General features: G+C 35.7%; 2 protein-coding genes across 3 annotated transcripts; one reads left to right on the top strand and one right to left on the bottom strand.

Annotated features, from left to right (window-relative positions):
- Positions 1–677: 677 nt before the first annotated feature.
- On the top strand, positions 678–12574 carry LOC125263572 (SLAM family member 5-like). 2 transcript variants are annotated; one of them, XM_048182613.1, is made up of 4 exons: positions 678–766; positions 1148–1468; positions 1968–2267; positions 11779–12574. In XM_048182613.1, the coding sequence occupies exons 1-4, from the start codon at positions 730–732 to the stop codon at positions 11904–11906; spliced, it is 786 nt and encodes a 261-aa protein (XP_048038570.1). In that variant the 5' UTR covers positions 678–729; the 3' UTR covers positions 11907–12574. The 2 variants fall into 2 exon arrangements, with proteins under 2 accessions (XP_048038570.1, XP_048038569.1); XM_048182612.1 differs by lacking the exon at positions 11779–12574 and adding an exon at positions 7606–7975.
- Positions 11685–16845, bottom strand: LOC125263579 (SLAM family member 6-like). Its single transcript, XM_048182625.1, has 6 exons — positions 16524–16845; positions 14583–14903; positions 14062–14355; positions 13504–13617; positions 13307–13410; positions 11685–13183 (listed from the first exon to the last, which is right to left on the bottom strand). The coding sequence occupies exons 1-6, from the start codon at positions 16582–16584 to the stop codon at positions 13133–13135; spliced, it is 945 nt and encodes a 314-aa protein (XP_048038582.1). The 5' UTR covers positions 16585–16845; the 3' UTR covers positions 11685–13132.
- Positions 16846–20148: the final 3303 nt, after the last annotated feature.

The raw sequence follows: 20148 nt of genomic DNA, 5'->3' as shown, positions 1-20148 counted from the left end.
GACAAGTTGCAAATTATGTGAAATACAACTCTATAACCCAACAACTGCAGAACACCCTATGGCCGAACAATTAAAAAACAATTATTAGGGCGTCAACACCACATAGTAATTCTGCCTATATTTTAGTGCATCAAGATTGATCTGATCCAAACTAGGCAGATATATATTAGGTAGCCATATGCGTAACTGTAAATAAAAGTTGCGCTATAGCACATTCACATGCTTCTGCCTATGAGAGCAGAAGGAAGTTGTGGCTAATAGAGATGGTAAGAGAAGAGTAAAAACAAAAGCATATAAACTTACCTGAATGTTAGAGGTCTCTAACACTGTTTGCATGAAGTGGAAAGTGGTCTTGTGATAGATAGAGCTCAAACCACAATGCTGGTGATGTTCTTTGGCCTTTGCACGCACGTAAAAACCTCTCACGAAACTTCTTCTGTCCACAATGCCAATGATGTTGTTGTGCAACAAAAAAACATCTGCTGGTATTTACACTTTTTTGGTGTGTCAATACAATTCAAAATTTAGTCTGAATTTTGAATTGTATTTTTAGAAACACGAGAAAGAGATGTTTAAAAAGAGCATCAGAAAGGAACTGAAGTCCATTTTGGTCAACTGATTGATACTTCCTCATAACAGTATGAGCAGCCATTGGCTGAATCTTCAGCACATCCTCTGTTTGTGAACTGAAACCACAGTAACAGTCACTTTTCTAAGAGGCTCACAGACATGTGGTGTTTAATCTTGCTCTTCATTTGTGTGGAAGGTAAGATGTTTATTGTGATATATTTCTTTGATTAATATGTTTCTGTAATTGGTTGATTTTTTAAAATCTTTTCAGAGTTTTTCAAGAGTCAACAAGCATCAGTGTTGACATCCCCACAAATCATCCAAAATGTATTGGTCTATTTGACTAATTTATGCCAAAAACTTTTTATATTGGTTTTATATTGTATATTGGTTAACTTTAAATAACTGAATAAAACTGACCAGATCAACAGACACGGAAATAAACCACATCCTGTCACATTGTCATGTGGGAAAGTGTTCAATTGAAAATATGCTAAATAACACACTTTTTAATGGGATGACTTTTCCAGATCTGTGGATTCAGCCAAAGATGTTCTTGCATGTGAATGTGTTTTAGGTGTGTTTGGTGATGCAGATGAAGTGAAGTCAGTGTCAGTGATGGAGGGAGATTCTGTCACTCTAAACACTGATGTTACTGAAGTACAGAGAGATGATCAGATACTGTGGAGGTTTGGAGAGACTCGAATCGCTGAACTCTATAAGAAGAACATTGATATGTTTGGCAGTAATAAGATATTTGGAGACAGACTCCAGATAGACAGTCAAACTGGATCTCTGACCATCAGAAACATCAGATCTGAACACACTGGACTTTATAAACTACAGATCATCAGTGACAGAGGAACTTCAAACAAGAGATTCAATGTTACTGTCTACGGTAAGACAAATATAACTTTAGTTATCACGCTATTTTTTATATAATGCATATTATATATGCGAAGGTCAGGATTTTCTTTGTCAGTATCACTTCATTAAAGTGGTAATTCACTGCTGGCAAGATGGGCTTTGAATAAAATTTGACTGTTTATGCTGTAGAAAGTAAAAAACAAAAAAAAAACAAAAAAAAATCATATAGCTGAAAAAAAGGGCTGAGGCATTTCCTTTTACTAAAAAGTAGGAAACTTCAGCACTGGGATAATTAACATCCATTGCCTCCCTGTTAATCCAACTGTCCGTGTGCTGGGATACAAAAAAACCCTGGAGCTGTCTTTTGCTGATAAAGTGCAGATAAATTTCGATATAAAAAGTATTTCCTGTCTACTATATGATTTTATGTAAACTACATCCCACCATCCCTCCTTCCTTTTAAAAATAAAAATGCAGCAATTATTTTTCAGGACAAGATACTTTACCTATTTTTTATACATGTTTTACAGCTCCACTGCCCATTCCCATCATTACTGGATCCTCCCAACAATGTTCTTCATCAAGATCATCAGTGTCCAGATGTTCATTGGTGTGTTCAGCTGTGAATGTGAGTCATGTGACTCTCTCCTGGTACAAAGGAAACAGTTTATTGTCCAGCATCAGTGTGTCTGATCTCAGCATCAGTCTCTCTCTACCTCTGGAGGTGGAATATCAGGATAAAAACACCTACAGCTGTGTGCTGAACAATCCCATCAGAAACCAGACTCAACATCTGGACAACATCAGTCAACTCTGTCAGACATGTGAAGGTATGTAAGATGTGAAATAAAGCATGTTTTTTTTTTTTTTTTTTGAGAACAGTTCACCCAAAAATCATAATTACTTAATCACCCCAATGTTGATCCAAACTATAGGCCTACTGTTATTTATGTGGAACACAAAGGGGGGTGATTTTTTTTTAATTTTCAATGTAGCTTACTTTCCGACAGTTCACAGTTACTGTGATAGTGCTGTATACTCGGACTTGGTCATTGGTCTCACCAAAAGTTCTAGTTGGTCTCCGAGTCCAGCAGGTCAGTCTCACTTTCCGATCAGGGGTGCGTTTCCCAAAGCGAACTATGGTCGCAAGTTCCGTCGTTACCAATAGAGTTCAATGGGACTTGCGACCATGGTTCACCAACGATGCTTTCGGGAAACTCACCCCAGAGCCGATCCGTTGTTACCAGCGTCGACTTACAGGTAATAAAGTCAGCCGCGCGTTCTTGCTCTCTTATATCTGATGGTGAAGTGTATGAGGCGCCGGACTAGACAAAAGTGAAGCGAACGCCGCGAGCGAGCGACACTGCGCGAGAAAGACCGAGTGTGCGCGCGAGAGAGACCGAGTGCGTCCGAGAGCGAGCATTAGTAAATAAGTACATTAGTAAACTGATCAGATTATATGCAGTCATTTAAAACAATTCTACTGTAGGAGTGGAATTTGGGGACCAATATTACAGTTTAAAAACTGGGATAAAAGTGTAATAGAAAGAACACAACAGCCATGTGCTGTTGTGTTAATGATAAATCTTTTGTCATGTGTTACATTTTCTAACATAAAGGGAAAAAAGTGGACTCTACTTAAGGTTTATAGACAAACTAGTTCTTCTCATTGGACTGTACGATTTACACTTTTCTCTTTAACATTGTTTTTTAACATTGTTATCATAATGATTAAACTATAAAGCAGTATTTCAAAAATGAAGATTCTCATTGTTTACTTACTCTGATGCCATTCAGGTGCACATGATTTTCTTTTTCAGAACACAAATGCATTTTTTTAATCTGCAGGAAATTCAAGCTCTGTATGCATATATAATGCAAGAAAATGGGTTCCACCATTGTGATTTATGCAAGAAACAAATCAATAAGTAAAACATCCTCACCTTTAAACTAGTGCATCTGAACAGGGCTCTGATGCTGTTTGAAATTCGGTTTGAAACTCCCATGTGAAGTTCATTCTTCTATTGCAATCAAAGCATCACTTTCTTTTCACATGAACATGGTAACATATTTGTTACACAGCTTCTTAATGAATTGAGTGCAAACAGGACAAGCTTTTAAAGCTTTATTTATTTTGTTTGTTTTGTTATACACCTATTGTTTTGCTATAAGACATTATTTGATTTCTTTCCAAATGATTGCAGTCTTTTATTTTCATGGTATGCATATACCGATTTCAAATTTCTTTCTAAACATATCTGTGTTCTGCTGAAGTTGTGCATCAGGATAAATGATGCATCAGTTGTGCATCAGGGTAAATGAATAATGAGAATTTAATTGAAAGAGAACGCATTTTGTGTAACAGTATTGGGTCCGTTCATAAACTCTTAAAGGGACAGTAGTCCAATATTCCTGCTGCTGTCTGTCCTGTTATTTAAAGAACCAAGGACAAAGAAAATCACTTTCTGCTCTTGACTGAATAAGTTTTTAACTTTAATGGTAAGAATAAATCTGTATTTAATATTTACAATAAAGAATACAGAAATTAAGGTAACCAATGTAAAATAACACTGGATGTGTTATTTTACATTTGATTAGCCTACTTTAATTTCAGTAGTATTTCTAAATAAAAACACAGTTAACCTGAAAAACTTAATTTCATAGCTCTCTATTGCATTTATTTGTGCTGTTTGCAATTTGTTTATTTGTTCTTATTTTATTACTGGGTTTTACTTTAATAAAACTTTACGTTGAAGAAAAGTAGATTTTTGTTTGTATATGCTGACAATTATAGTTCTTAGAAAGAAAATCACAATCTGAAAAAATAGGTATCGGCAGATCACACTATCCAAAAATCAGAAATGGCCAAGAAAATTGCAATCGGCGCATCTCTAGTTCAAATGAAAGCCACAGCAGAACTGAGACTCATATCGATGTTTTGTGAATGAATCTGTGGCTGTGTAAAAACCATGAGAGTCAATGATTCAATTACCCTTTCAAAAATACATCCACTTGCTTTGTTACTGAATGAATGAATGAATGACTCAATGACTCACTCATTAAGACAGTGACTTACCGCCACCTACTGGCAGTTTTAGTTCAATATTTAAAAGTATCACTCGTTTTAACATCATTGCTTATTTCTCTTTTGGACATTTTTAATTTAAAACATTTATTTTATAAAGGTATTTATAAAGGTAAAAAAAAAGCACTTTAATGCACAATCAGTTTAGGGGGAAAATATTGTCCCTTAATGGAAAAGGTGTGAGAGGGGGTATGTAGAAGAATGTTAAATGCCTCAGGGGGTACGCGACTGTTAAATGTTTGGGAACCACAGTTGTGGTGAATTTAAAAACAAGTAATAATGCAAAAAATAATAATGCAAAATGATTATCTTAGAATAGAAGATATGCTGTATCTCGCATCACATAAATTATCAATAGTTATGTACGTGGTCTTGAAGAGAATTCTTTTTTTTCTGTCGCTGTCTTGACTGTCTCATTTGGACTTGGACTTGACTTGGACTCGAACCTTTTGGACTTGGACTTGACTTGGACTCGACAAAGGTGGACTTGACTACAGCCCTATACTATGATCACCTTTCTGGACACAGACGGCATCATAAAAGTAGTCCCTTTTGTGCTATATTTCAAGTTTTCTGAAGCCAGTACTCAAATTGATGCTTCCTCATTTCCTCACGTCTCCATCCTGCTGGAAACTGATCAAAGCGAGGATGCAGTCTTTCTTGTCTAAAAACCTGACGCACATATATTCTCCTTCCCCTTGACATCTGTCACTATCATTTTAATTTATGCTTTACCTTTGCATTGTAAGTAAACAATACATCTCACATATTTCAACAGGGTTTGCTTTTATAATATTTATTATGAACATCTTTAATAACAAAACGTAACAACATAAGGTCAAATCCCTCGAGTCAAACACAGCTAATGATGCTGTGAAGTGATGCTCGGGTGATCAAGAATATTCCAATATACAAATAAGATTTCCTTCTATTCCTCCATCCTCATTTCCTTTCCTTGCATCCCTCACTCAAATCCTACAGGGGGTGGAGCCGAGACACAAGGAAAGGAAATGAGGATACACAAATAAGAAATTGGAAGCCCTAGTGTTGTGGTACTCAAGACCGGTCTTAAGACCATTTTTTGAAGGTCTTGGTCTTGTCTTGGTCTCTGACTAAAAGAACTCAGGATTTTATTTCAAGACCAGTCAAGACTCAAGACCACAACTGTGGGGAAATTGCTAAATTGCCATTGCATTGTATGATTTCTTTGTTAACATCATTAATTTGATTGGATGTAAAAATTCCTGCTTCAAATGCAATCAATAACCTATTTCTAATTTAATTTATTTTGTTACTGTTGTGCCAGGTCAGAAAATTAATACAAATGGCCACAAAATTCAAGATATGATTGCAAAAAAGTACTTGTATAAGATCTTGATATTTATATTATAACAAAATTATATAATTAAGCAATATTCAAGAAAGAGGGCTGTTTTCACAAATATGAGCACAGTGGCAAACGTGGTATTGATTTTTTACAAATGTTCAATAATTCAATATTATTATTTTTAAAACATTAATCTCAACATTACTCAACATTTGTAATTGTACCAATTCAGATGCAACTTCTGTTCCTCCTCTGCAGTGTAAAGATGAATTTTGTTATTAGTGATTTCAAATGACTGATAGCAGCTCTATAAATTGTCTTATTATTCTAAGAGTAATTATTGATTAAAAATAAGACATAGCTCAGCCAGTAAATGCAGATCTTTCAGATGAATTTGAGGAGTGCTAGTCTGGTCTTGGTCTCAACTCATTCTCGACTTGCCTAGGTCTTGGACTTGTCTTGGTCTCAACCCCCAAAGTCTTGGTCTTGTCTTGGTCTCAACACCCCCCACCCCCTCCCTTGTCTTTCTTTAAAACTGGTGACAGACAGACATACAATTGCATTCAAACACTTTGTTTAAGTTTAGGTCTAGGCTAAAACTCTGACAAAGTAATTAGTAAAGGAAAATAATGACAACACGACTTAACTGCAGCGCCCTCTTTTGGAAAAAACAAACAGCATAGCTGTGAGATGTACAGCCTCCGCTCTTTCTCACCACATAGCCTATGTTATTTCACTTTGAGGGATGTTTTGAACAGCAAAAGAGCCATTCCACCGAACTGGTGACATTTCTGTCCCCAGAACATTGTATGTATAAATATGCATGAAAATTAACTCCAAAATACATTTTATTATTAAGCAAAATGTCCTGAACATTAACCTAACTGCAATTTTAAAATATACAATTTAAAACATTATTAAAAACTACTGAGAAAAATAGCATTTGTTACATGTCCCCTCTATCTAAACCTTAAATTTATCATGAAATATAATAATTAAAAGTAATTCTTTCAGGAATCTTTTTTTTTTTTTGCATTGTTGTGTGACTCCATATACCATCTATACTAAACAAAAATAAATTTCATAAGAAATCAATAATATACTATACAAAAAGCACATTATAGTCGTGTCCCGAGGTTTTCACTCAGTTCTGTTATCCTCACACATTGCCCCCTCTATAAAAAATTGTGAACATGCCACAAGACACATTTTCAACAGGAAGTTGCATCATCTGGATCTTATGCAGGCCATAAGAAGACCAAAAGTAAGTCCTCTCATTTTAATTTCTGCATATTTGATGAAATAGTATGACTGAGACGGTCAATCTCAACGTACTGTCCTGTTACCTAAATAATTTCTTAGATGTTATTTATTTATTTTACAAAAAAAAATATTAACTTTAGGTAAGTCGCTAGAATTTGCTTAGTGTCCTCATGCTATTAGCATGTACGCCATGTGGCAATTTGTCATGTATTTTATCATTTTTTTGCGTAGAAACTCATTCCTGTTACTTTCAGTCCTGTTACTCATATCAATCATATGAAAAATAACAGGAGTGAGTAGAGTCCTCTGTTTTGTTGATTTAATAGTGTGAATATTAGTTGATATATAACTATTCACCTGTTGTTTACAGTTGAAATACTTAAATTGTAGACATTTAGGATTAGTTTTACAATGTGAATACCATATTTGCATGGAAACAGTCCACCATGAAGTGACTTAATTTTTTTGCCTTTGTCTTTCTTATCTTTTGTAGAAGATGGAGAGAACTCATACTGTTCAGGTGCCACAACACCCACCCATGGTTGGCATGCTGCAAGGGAAGGAGTGAAACACACCTGCAACCCTCTCTTTCCCCCCTTTTTTGACTATTCTTCCCTCTGTCTCTCTTCTTCCCTCTCTCTTCTCCTCTCTCTCCACCTCCTTTGCTGTGAAGTACTAGCACACAGCACATCTCTTCAACACAGAAATCTCATGCACACACAGCCATGTAAACTCTCCCTTACACACACATGCACACACATATGGACACTCATTCCTGTTGTAGTGTTCAGTCCTTTTATCAAGTGTTCATTCGTTTTACTAATTTTTTTTTTTTCAAAAAAATAAAATAAAATAATGGTTTTATCAGTTTTGTTTTGTCCATCATTTATACAATTGTTAAATAAATTATATTAAAAAATAAGGCTTCTGTCTTCTTTTAAATGAAAAAAATACACCTTGCCTTAATATAAAGTGATTTTTATTTGTCATGAATATCAATTATTTGAACATATAACTAACCATTTCTTTAAAAGAATTACTTGAGGTGAATACAAAGGAATGAATTGCTGTTAAAAATGCTTTTTAAATGGCACATGAGTTTTGGTAACATGACTGAGAAAACATGCATCCATATTCTGCTTTGAAACATAAAAATTAAAATAATTTAAATAAAGTTGCCTGAGATTGACCAATACACATTTTGAATAGTTAAATACAATGGTGTGAAAAAGTGCTTGCCCCCTTCCTGATGTTTTTTTTTTGTTTGTTTGTTTGTTTTTTGTTTTTTTGCATGTTTGTCACACTTTAATGTTTCAGGTCATCATACAAATTTAAATACGAATCAAAGATAACACAAGTAAACACAACATGTAGTTTTTAAATGAAGGTTTTTATTATGAAGGGAAAACAAAATCCAAACCCAATTGGCCCTGTGTGTAAAAGTGCTTGCCCCCTAAACCTAATAACTGGTTGGGCCACCCTTAGCAGCAACAACTGCAATCAAGCGTTTGCGATAACTTGCCATGAATCTGTTACAGCGCTGTGGAGGAATTTTGGCCCACTCATCTTTGCAGAATTGTTGTAATTCAGCCACATTGGAGGGTTTTCGAGCATGAACTGCCTTTTTAAGGTCATGCCACAACATCTCAATAAAATTGAGGTCAGGACTTTGACTAGGCCAGTCCAAAGTCTTCATTTTGTTTTTCTTCAGCCATTTGTATTTTGGATCATTGTCCTGCTGCAGAACCCAAGTTCACTTCAGCTTGAGGTCACAAACAGATGGCTGGACATTGTCCTTCAGGATTTTTTGGTAGACAGCAGAATTCATGGTTCCATTTATCACAGCAAGTCTTCCAGGTCCTGAAGCAGCAAAACAGCCCCAGACCATCACACTACCGCCACCATATTTTATTGTTAGTATGATGATCTTTTTCTGAAATGCTGCCAGAAGTAATGGGACACACACCATCCAAAAAGTTCAACTATTGTCTCGTCAGTCCACAGAGTATTTTCCCAAAAGTCTTGGGGATCATCAAGATGTTTTCTGGCAAAACTGAGACAAGCCGTTATGTTCTTTTTGCTCTGCAGTGGTTTTCGTCTTGGAACTCTGCCATGCAGGCCATTTTTGCCCAGTCTCTTTCTTATGGTGGAGTCATGAACACTGACCGTAACTGAGACAAGTGAGGCCTGCAGTTCTTTTGGATGTTGTTGTGGGGTCTTGGAAAGGGGGCACTTTTTCACACAGGGCCATGTGGGTTTGGATTTTGTTTTCCCTTCATAATAAAAACCTTAATTTAAAAACTGCATGCTGTGTTTACTTGTGTTATCTTTGATTCATATTTTAATTTGTTTGATGATCTGAAACATTAAAGTATGACAAACATGCAAAAAAATAAAAAAATAAAAAATCAGGAAGGGGACAAACCCTTTTTCACACCACTGTATGTGTAGTATTAGATTCAGTTTTGAAAAAGAAAAAAAGTTTAATTTTGAAGAGTTACAACAAGCATGTCAACCATTTGGTGGAATGGCCCAAAAACTGTTCCAGACAGGCCACCAAAATGGGCTCTGTCCCTGAAAACACGGATCAAAATTTAGAGTAAGAATTTAGATTTAAAGGGGTGGCTCATTGCGATTTCCCTTTTTATTTTATTTTATTTTAGTTAGTGTGTAATGTTGCTGTTAGAGCATAAACAACATCTGCAAAGTTACGACGCTCAAAGCAAAGCGAGATATTTTCTTTTAAAGAATTCTCTGTTTAAGGACTACAACTAACGACTGGTAGGGACTACAACAAACTTCTTCCTGGGTTGGTGAAATCACTAACCCTAAAATTTACATAAACCAAAAAGCAAGGGGCATTTGAGCATGTGACTGCCTTTCTGAGTGGGAGTTTTGTCAGCCGCAGGCGGTATTCGTTCTAATGTGTCAGGGGAATCTTTTTTTAAACATTAATCAATGTAATATCATACCTTCTGTTCTCTTCTGTTTAAAGAACGTCAAAACATCCACTTGAACCATTGTCCTGAATCCTTTTGAACAAGCACAAAAAATGAGGAGGAAGCTTGCTTGAATAAGAGCTCTGGCATATCTCCAGCAGTGACTGTGTGCTTTACAATACTGAGTTCTTGGTCAGTCGCTGTTATTTATAGTTTGTTAATTATCATACAGAGAATTTTAAAATTTATTTTACATGATAAGTTTTACATAATACATAACACTATTAATCTAAAGGGTATGGTAATGGGGGATGGTATGCAATCAATAACTTTAAAATAGTTAACTCCACATCAGCTACATAAATTCATCAACTAACTGTTCAGAAACGTCCTGTTGCATTCTACATGTTATCACTTCTTCTTGAGTCTCTCCAACATTGTCCAACTCCGTTTTGAACATAAAAGGCTGAACAGTTTCTGACATTTCCAGTGAGTCTGGGGTAATAGATTACCTCAGGGATGACGTGTTTTTGTAGGCCAACCCGGAAGTTAGCGGTGCACGGGTTCCCTCGATCAAAAGCCTATGCATTTTTCCCATAGACTTTTGGAAATTGGCAGAAAATAAGCTTTGTGTTTAACAAAGCGTTATGACACTTACACGTTTTGTCTATCAAAATAATCTTTACAAGTTAACACAACAGTTATACATTTTGAAGCCTAAATAAAGTCGTCAGATATAAAAAGCTAACAGTAGGCTAAACGGACTACAGCACACCATGGTCGCGGATCAACGTCACCACCACCAAGCTTCCTCAAACTGTATTAAAAAAACTATTTAAAAACATGCTCACTGATTATGATCTGTGCTGTGTATGAATACTTATCCACTTTTTCATGAGAAATGCTGTCCAAATGTCCTGTTTGTCATGATGACGTCTAAAGTCCCCGCCAAAGGAAGTAGTCCTTATAGCAACTTGTTAGCAACTGAAACCCATTAGTTGCGTTTCAAATGACGCACTATACACTATGTACTTGTGCACTATGCACTCATCCATGTAGTGCGTGAATTGTATAAGGTTATTTTGTCATTTAAAAATGGTGTCCGATCCTCCCTTCCCCTCCACAACGTAATTAAAGCTGCGACAGTTGAGTGCACGAAGTGTCCAACATTCCACACTTCGTTTTTTCTGTTAATTTAGTGCATCATCCGGGTATTTAAAGTGTACTTTTTCTTTTTGGAATTTTCTGTCTCGCACTATTTATACTTAAAAACATCATAGAATAGTGCATAAGTACGTGAAATGGGACGCACCTATTGACTTCGGGGCGATGGAACCGGAAGTCCTAAAATGCTAACTCGCTTCTGGGTTTTGCCTACAAAAACACGTCATCCCTACTCTATCGGCGCTGCTAACATGAGCTCTTGAAACTCTGCCCTCTTCTTGATAACAGCAGCTCATTTGCATTTAAAGACACACACACAAAAACATAGCATTTTTGCTCACCCTCAAAAAGTGACAAATTTAACATGAAAAATTATCTGTGGTGTATTTTGAGGTAAGACTTCACATTCACACTCTGGGAACACTAGATGCTTATTTTACATCTTGTAAAAGTATGACCCCTTTAAAAATGTGTTTGATTTCTCTTTATTTCTTTAATGAGTAGAAGACATGCAGTCATTTGATAAAAAGAGTATTCATAATGTTGGTCTTTTCTTTCCTCAGACTCCTACATTCATTCTGAAGGTGTGACTCCATCGCTGATTTATGCTCTGGTGGGTGTCACCGCTGTTGCTCTACTCGTTTATTACGTCAGATACAGAAGAAAAAAGCCACCATCACAACCTCGCTGACGCCATTCTCTTCTGTGGACACTAGGTGGCAATAACTCATAATTGTTCAATCAGAATCGTGGGATGTGGGCACTTACAAAGTAAATAAATCATTGCAGACGTGCTTCTTTGTAGTCTAAAAAATATTTAAATAACCCCTTTATAAACCCCTTTAAAACAATAGAAAAACATGCCAGTGCGATTTACAAATGAGGATAAACAAGCAAGTTTTTTAAAAAAAAAAGCCATTTACAAAATCACTTACTCACCCTCATGTCTAGCAGCATGAAAGGAGCCAACATATTTATAAAATACTGTTATCAAGATAAGATCTACAAGTATGAAATTTTATTGACCTGTACACCTGCTGTAATTTGTGGTTCAACATCAATTTCAATTCACAGATTAGAAATACATGCCCATTTAATCTGGAAATAACCAGTAGGCTAGTAACAGGAATTTTGAGCTTTGGATATAGAAATTCACCACATGAAAAACCTGTGAGTGTCAAGCGATGTTGTATGACGAGACATGTAATGACTTGCTGTGCTATGATACAGGACAGACAGGTAACGATTACTGGAACGATAGCAGAGGTTGGGCTGGAGTTTTGCAGATTTGCACAAGCAAAATTACCCTGAGGACCTGCATAACTGCTTGTTATTTCATGGATATACAGCAGAATTCAATTACAGACAAGTTGAGAAAGAGTAATCGAGGCCTAATGTGAGACGGCTCTGATCTGAGAACAATGCATTAAACATGCAACATTTCTCTTCTACAAGATTAAAGTTATTTGTTGTGACTTAAAGTCAGTTTTTTTTTTTGTGGTCTTTATGACTTTTGCTATGTCTGCATGCAAAATATTTTTGTCGGAGGGGAATTTGGATATGCAAAAGGATCAGTCCAGATCTTTCAGTTTTAGACAGGCTGGCCCTGCTATAATGTGATCAACTTAAAGAGTATTATGTACTCATCATTAACTCACCCTTACTGTATTTAGTTCCAAAACTGCATGACTTTTTTATGTCAAAAATGTCCCTGTTTTTGTCCATCCAATGAAAGTAAACAGGGTCCAATTTTTCAAAGTATCTTCTTTTGGGATGAAAATATGCACAAAAAAAAAGAAAAAGAAAAAAAGGTAAACAGGTGGTGAATGGGTCATTCAGGTTCTCCTCGGCTCAGTCCAGTGTTATAAAGCTGACAGATGCAGGTGTGCAAAAGTGTTTGATAAGCTGGTTGTTGGATCAGTGCTTCATGACGGTGGAGTATACAGTCTCTTCTGTCCCTTTAGGCTTCTGTTGGATCACACAGACAGAATGCAAGAAATCAAAATCTGAATGAAGAAGAAACAGTCTCGCTTGGTAAAAATGAAATCTTTTTGTCTTGTGTAAGAGTCAACATGTCAATGAGAGTCGTACCTTGTTTTGTACATCTTGTACAAATGTTGTTTCAGTGTAAACTACCTCGTCCTGGTCTGTCTGAATGGTTTCAGCTGCATGTGCAGATGGTTTACAATAATTTCCTAAAGCAAAGAGAAAAATTTAAAAACATTAATAGCAATAATAAAAACATGAATACAGATATGCTTATTGCATCAGCTCAAGGTAAGACTTGCCTTCTGGCCTTGATCTCCTGTACTTCCTGTAAAGAAAGTACATCACAACTGCAAGAACAGCCAGAACTACTGCAGGTATTAATGCTGCTAAAATCTGCGAATATTTATTGCTATCTGAAATGGAAAAAACAAAGAAAAAAGATAACATTTGTCTGTGCCTCCAAAAAATAAAAAATAGAAACAGTACTCATGGAAAAGCAATAATATGAAGGCAGTTTTTTTAATTGACATTCATTGACCATAACATTCAAGTAGATTTTCATTTTTTATTTCCAATATCTAAAAATAATACATACAATAATGCCTTGTACCACCATATAGAAAGTTAAAAGTATAGATTGCTGGTATAATTGTCTAAAATACTGTGAAATAAGTACTGACTTAATACATATTCATATTTATATAATACTGTATTCATGCATTAATAAATACTGACAACACAGAGCTCCTCAAATACTTGAAATAGCACCACCTGCTTATTGAGATATTTAAACTATAAATGGTATTTAGTGAAGCAATTTTGATCAGTAAAAAAGATACTTTATGATGCGAACATACCTTTACATGTCTGACAGAGTTGAGTGATGTTCAGATGTTGAGTCTGGTTGCCGAGGGTATTGTTGATCACACAGCTGTAGGTGTTTTTATCCTGATATTCCACCTCCAGAGGTAGAGAGAGACTGATGCTGAGATCAGACACACTGATGCTGGACAATAAACTGTTTCCTTTGTACCAGGAGAGAGTCACATGACCCACATTCAACACTGAACACAACAATGAACATCTGGACACTGATGATCTTGATGAAGATGCTAAACAGTTACTGGTGATGTCAGGAACAGGCAGAGGAGCTGGAAAACATGTTTTATTTATAAGTACATTAAATATAAGTATATTGTAATTTGGGCAAACTCAGACATGATGGAAAGCAGGATCCAAATGCAGGTAAAGTTTATTATTATTATTAATAATAATATGATAATAATAAAGTACACAAAAGCACAGAAACTATGAAAACAAAACTGACAAACCAAATACAAACAAACATAGAATCAAAGTCCTGTTATATTTGTCTTACCATAGACAGTAACATTGAATCTCTTGTTTGAAGTTCCTCTGTCACTGATGATCTGTAGTTTATAAAGTCCAGTGTGTTCAGATCTGATGTTTCTGATGGTCAGAGATCCAGTTTGACTGTCTATCTGGAGTCTGTCTCCAAATATCTTATTACTGCCAAACATATCAATGTTCTTCTTATAGAGTTCAGCGATTCGAGTCTCTCCAAACCTCCACAGTATCTGATCATCTCTCTGTACTTCAGTAACATCAGTGTTTAGAGTGACAGAATCTCCCTCCATCACTGACACTGACTTCACTTCATCTGCATCACCAAACACACCTAAAACACATTCAGAAAGAGTCTCTCAGAATTATTTGTAAGTTATGAAATGTAAAGCAGCCTGGAATCATAACCACACCATGTTGGTTTGTTTGGACAGAGAAGGACTGGTCCCCTGACTGTTTTTTCTCTATTCTGTCACTGATAGACTTTGGGTTTCTTGCCACTGTCGTCGCTGGCTTGCTCAGTTGGGGACACTAATATTCAGTAATATTATTGATCTGACTGCACTGACACTATTGATGAGAACTGAACTGAGCAGGACGATGAATCACTGTTTTCTACAGAGCTGCTTTATAGATGAATTTAACTTATTTCATATTGATGATCTCTACAGTTATTGAACCAAACTGAATCAACACTGAACTGACCTCAGCTGAACAATGACACTATTGTGTTTTTAGAGCTGTTTACAACAGAACAGTTTGCTTCACTTAATCATTATTTTCCTGTTTATCCCTGTGAAGGTGCTTTGAAATTATCTGTATTGAATAAAGTGTTATATAAATAAAGGTGACTTGACTGGAAAAGGGTTTACAAATAGAAGGAGCAATTCATTAAAAGAATTTACTAATAGTGATAGCAAGTACTAATAACAATACAAACAATCCTAAATGATACTGTAATTTATTTTTATATTCACAGGAACAAAACTATATTTTACAATTCTTTTAAAATAAATAGCATAATGTTAATACCAACCTATTTGAAATTTGATATTCGGGGCATCATACAAGACTAAAATAACACAGTAAACATTAACTATGTATATAACATAAAAATAAATAAACTATATGGAAAATCATATATATGTATATTTTACAATATTTTTCAGTAAAACTATTTATTTTCTTTTAAAATATTATGTTATTTTTATTGTATATGGTAAGGTAACATTATAGACAACCATTTAGCAGGTTTTTACTATATCATCTTTTGCTATTAAAATTACTAATAGTTTTTACAGCATACTAGCAGGTCTCTACTTCAGAAGACGCTCTGAATTAGCCTATTCTTATATGAATTAACCTTCTTATAACTCAGTTTCTTATTATTATATACACTGGCAAACATAACTAAAAACAGCCACTGGATATTGCAGAGTAGTTATATAGGTGGATCTGTGCAAGGGAGGGTGCTTAATGGAAATGTTAATAATTGGTATTAGTTCAGGGTTATAGTTAGGCTATGTGTTAATTAAACGTGATTACATTAAATTGGGGTTAAATTGATGTTTCTGTCGAAGGTTCCCTTGTGGATATTAGTGTTCCATGTGTGATTCTGTTAAAGGTATATTATTTATGTGTGCAACAATGAAGAGACAAAGAATGTTACATTCCTTGTGAAGAAAGCTTCCCAATGACTGATCCTAAACTGATCCTGGTCACTACTTCCATTTATGCCATTACGTTACGTAGATTGTTTAGTAGACAAACCTACTGAATCTAGCTATCCCATATCCGTTAAACCCATAGAAATTCGCACATTTATTACATCATTTTATGTGCCAAAAGCAGATAGGGATGGTAGAGCGCTATCCAAAGGACTATAAGCAAATAAATATCATCTTTCTGTTTCACACCCAGAGAACTAAAGTCGAAGTGACAGTAAAACACTTACCATCAATGAACAACAGAAAAAGACCAAAGAACGTTGTTTTTCTCTTAATTATCCTCAACATTTTGTCGTAAAGATAACGTTAACTGAATTCCACATGATGTGAATAAAGAATGGCCAAGTATCCGATGGACAAACGACAGGAACACCGATCTGAGACGTATCTAACGCATTATTAATGCTACAAATTTACAAGATTTCATCAAATCAATAATTAAAAAAATGTTTTTTTCTCGACGAAGCCGAAAATAAAAAAGAAAAGAAAAAGTCATGAAGAGCGTTTGAGCCGACTGACTCTTTTTAGTCCCGCCCTTTGAATATTACAGAGAGTAGTTTTCTGATAGCCAAGATAGTCAACATTATACAGTGTATTTTGTACTATCTGTTTTGTTTTTTACTGTCTATTTTGTTATTTAAACCTAGGTTTTTTAAGGAAAACGATCCCTATTTTATTTATTATGTGCAAAATTGTCTATGTCATATTATAAATATTTACTATTTAAAGTCTTAGGATTTTGTTCTCTCTGTCTTTTACCTGGAAAATGGTTACTGTGTTTTGGAACATAGATGGTTTGAGGCCGGTCCAAACTTGTAGATCATCTTGGACCAGCAAGAAACTAGCAGCTGGTCATTCCAGCTTAGGTTTTTGAAACATATCAGCATGATAATTCACTCTTTAAACTTTAGTATTTGCCTCTGCTAGAGCTTTTATAAAGCTTATATATGGCAGTATTAATGTCAGGCCAGTGAAAGCGCCTCATCCACCTACACTGGTACCGCACATGCACACACAACCACGCACCCAACTCTCAAAACTCATTGTTGTGCAGAACTTGCACGTTCCACTGGTACAAACCACACTTTTGGTACACAACTTAGGTACAGTACCTGACCTAGATTATATTAAGTGACTGCAATACATTTACTGTGATGATTAAACTGGTCAAACTAGTTGCACATGCAATATATATTCATTTAATTGTTCAGATAATTTATTGGACTTTATTTGCTAATTCTAAAAAAATGCTACAAAATTCATGCACATTTTCGTTTAAAGCATGAAGTGCAGAGCAAACTTCATGATTGTACTGATAAAAGCCATGTTACAGTCTAATGATCAGTGCGGTTTTTAGCTCTTCTCTGAACCTGAAGCCCCTTCCTCTTCTTTTCCTCCCTGCTACAAAAACCCAAAGCAAACTGAGGCCTCTGATCTGACTCAACCATCAGAGATCTCAGTGATCTCTTTCTGATGTTCGCAGAAGATAAGGATGCAGAAGTTCTCACAGCTCAGGCCTAAAAGTCCCCATCAGTGCAGTGCAACAACAGATGATTTTGATAAATATTAAAACAATAATCGACAGTGTACATTACAAAAATGATCAGATAAGCACATCCATGAATCTATTTAGGTCACAGTGGCTGAAGCGTTTATGAAACAGTGTCTAGCATCACGTTCGGAGTGACCACCACTTCCTGTTGCGATGCAGGGGAGAACAAAAAGGTCAAAACCAAAATGCAGTGTGTGTGCATACAGTCATCCTTTTTCGCATGAATTAATCCCCCTTATGCATTAACTTCAACTTTTGCCATTTACGGTCACCAAAAGTTGTGATTGCACTTGACAAAATTTGTGAAGCTAGTATTTTAAAATGCAAATGAAATTATTCAGTGAAAACTTTCACCAGGCTTTGGATATTATTCATAAAAAACAAACTCAATTCACTGAAAGTAGAGCTTGCAGTGTGATGAAAGAATAATAATAGCAAATAATAAATAAAGTGTAATTATTGTACCACATAATGGTCACCACTGATGTCAAGTAAAGCAGTTTTTGTTAAGATGAAGTTTATTGATAGCAGAGTATACTGTAAACGTTATGCCGACAGAGTGTTTTATAAGCAGTTCTGAATCACATGACTCACTAGTGATGCTTGTTGTACAGGTTAAATGTAGTTTCACAAGTTCGCCTGCCCATTCAGTCTGAATGGTTAATGGTAAAACAAACTTAGGCTTGCTGTCCTCGAAGGAGGCTCGAACCCAAGTTAAACCCCTCTAAAACAGTACTGCATCGAGGGAGAATAAGAGAAATAGAGGAGGAGATGGGTAGGAGGAGGGATGCTGGAAGAATTGTTGCTGGGATGACGCAGTGACCGCTGCTCATATACCCTCGTAATAATGATTGACAGGACTGAATGTTTAGGCTCCTCCCAAACCTACGTTTGGAACTACATTAAATGTAACACTGAATCAGTGTTGGAGTTTAATGATTAATTAATGATTAATTAAGTGATGATTGAGCATTATTGAAGATAGCGACTGTTAACAAGCAGAACCACTGAAGGAAAGAGAAACAACAAGAACAGAAAAAATTGAAACACAAGAACTACAACTGACTTCAGCCTCAGCCTTAGAGCAAATCAACTGAAGATAAAAGAAAACATTGAATCTCTGAAGATCTCAGCAGAGGAGGATTGAACAACTCCACAAACATCATTACCAGCTTCACTTATTACTTACCAGATTGACTTTATTTCAGTCGTCTACAGAAGCTCTTATTGAGAAATAACAGAGGTTTAGATGTTGATGTTTTATTGAAAATAATAATTTAGTTTGAAGTCACCATTATGGTGATCGGTGTTTGCTTTGGTTGGGCTGTAGACCCTTGACTTTTTAACATGAATTCTTCTCTGGCTGCTGTAACTGTGGCGATGTCGAATTGATAACAGATGATGTTGTCTTGTTGTTGATGATACAGTTTTTTATCATCATATAGTGGCCTTATTTGCTGATCTCATGAGAATCATTGACTATAGTAGCCTTGTGACTCTACAGCAGGAGATCCAGATGAACGGAATGATTCTTAAAACATGTACAAAAGTTTCATTCTTAGGTTTAATAACACATTACACAATAAGGCATTAAATAAAACATTACTTTTTAAAATTTCAGAATTGTTTTTTGTTTACAGACAAAAATGCTAATAGTCTCAGATGAATCTAAAAATGAGCTAAATTTTGTAAAAACCCCAGTTCACACATTTTTCACACTTTGGGTTCTGGTAGGCCACCGTTTCCTGTAGATCAGAGAGATAGTGTTCTATACAGTCTAATTAGATTTAAGCTGAGCAATCTAATGTAATGTTTAAATACTTAACTCCACTGCTGTTGCAAGATTTGATCTTTTGACTTTCAAAATGTCCCTTGTTTTCATCTGTGTTATAGTCATCACTATGATTCAGACTGACCAAACTTGCTTCTGTCACTAAACAGACAGTACAGAGAAACAGCTTCCGTGTTTTACCACTTCATGTTTTGCCTATACCATTAGTCGAGTCATGGTTGCCAAGTTACAGCTCCCAGATGGCCAGTGATATCTGATATCTTTGACAACTGTGTTTTGTTTGCATACTGTGTAATATATCAGTGTCACACGAAACACAAAGGATGGGGGGAATTTTTCATTCTGTGTTACATGGGCAACAGAGCCTCAGCGTCTGCCAGTGTTTCCACACTCATTTCTAATGATAAACTTCCTCAGTAACTGAAAGCATCCATTACACTCAGAGGATGTTGGCCTGGTTAATGGAAGTCTAAGGGAGGAGCCCAGTGTTTATACTGTAACTCGATCT

The sequence above is a fragment of the Megalobrama amblycephala genome, linkage group LG2 (assembly GCF_018812025.1).
Source record: "Megalobrama amblycephala isolate DHTTF-2021 linkage group LG2, ASM1881202v1, whole genome shotgun sequence".
Taxonomy (NCBI): domain Eukaryota; kingdom Metazoa; phylum Chordata; class Actinopteri; order Cypriniformes; family Xenocyprididae; genus Megalobrama; species Megalobrama amblycephala.
Note: the sequence above shows the minus strand (reverse complement) of the source record. Positions and strands in the feature narration are given on the sequence as shown.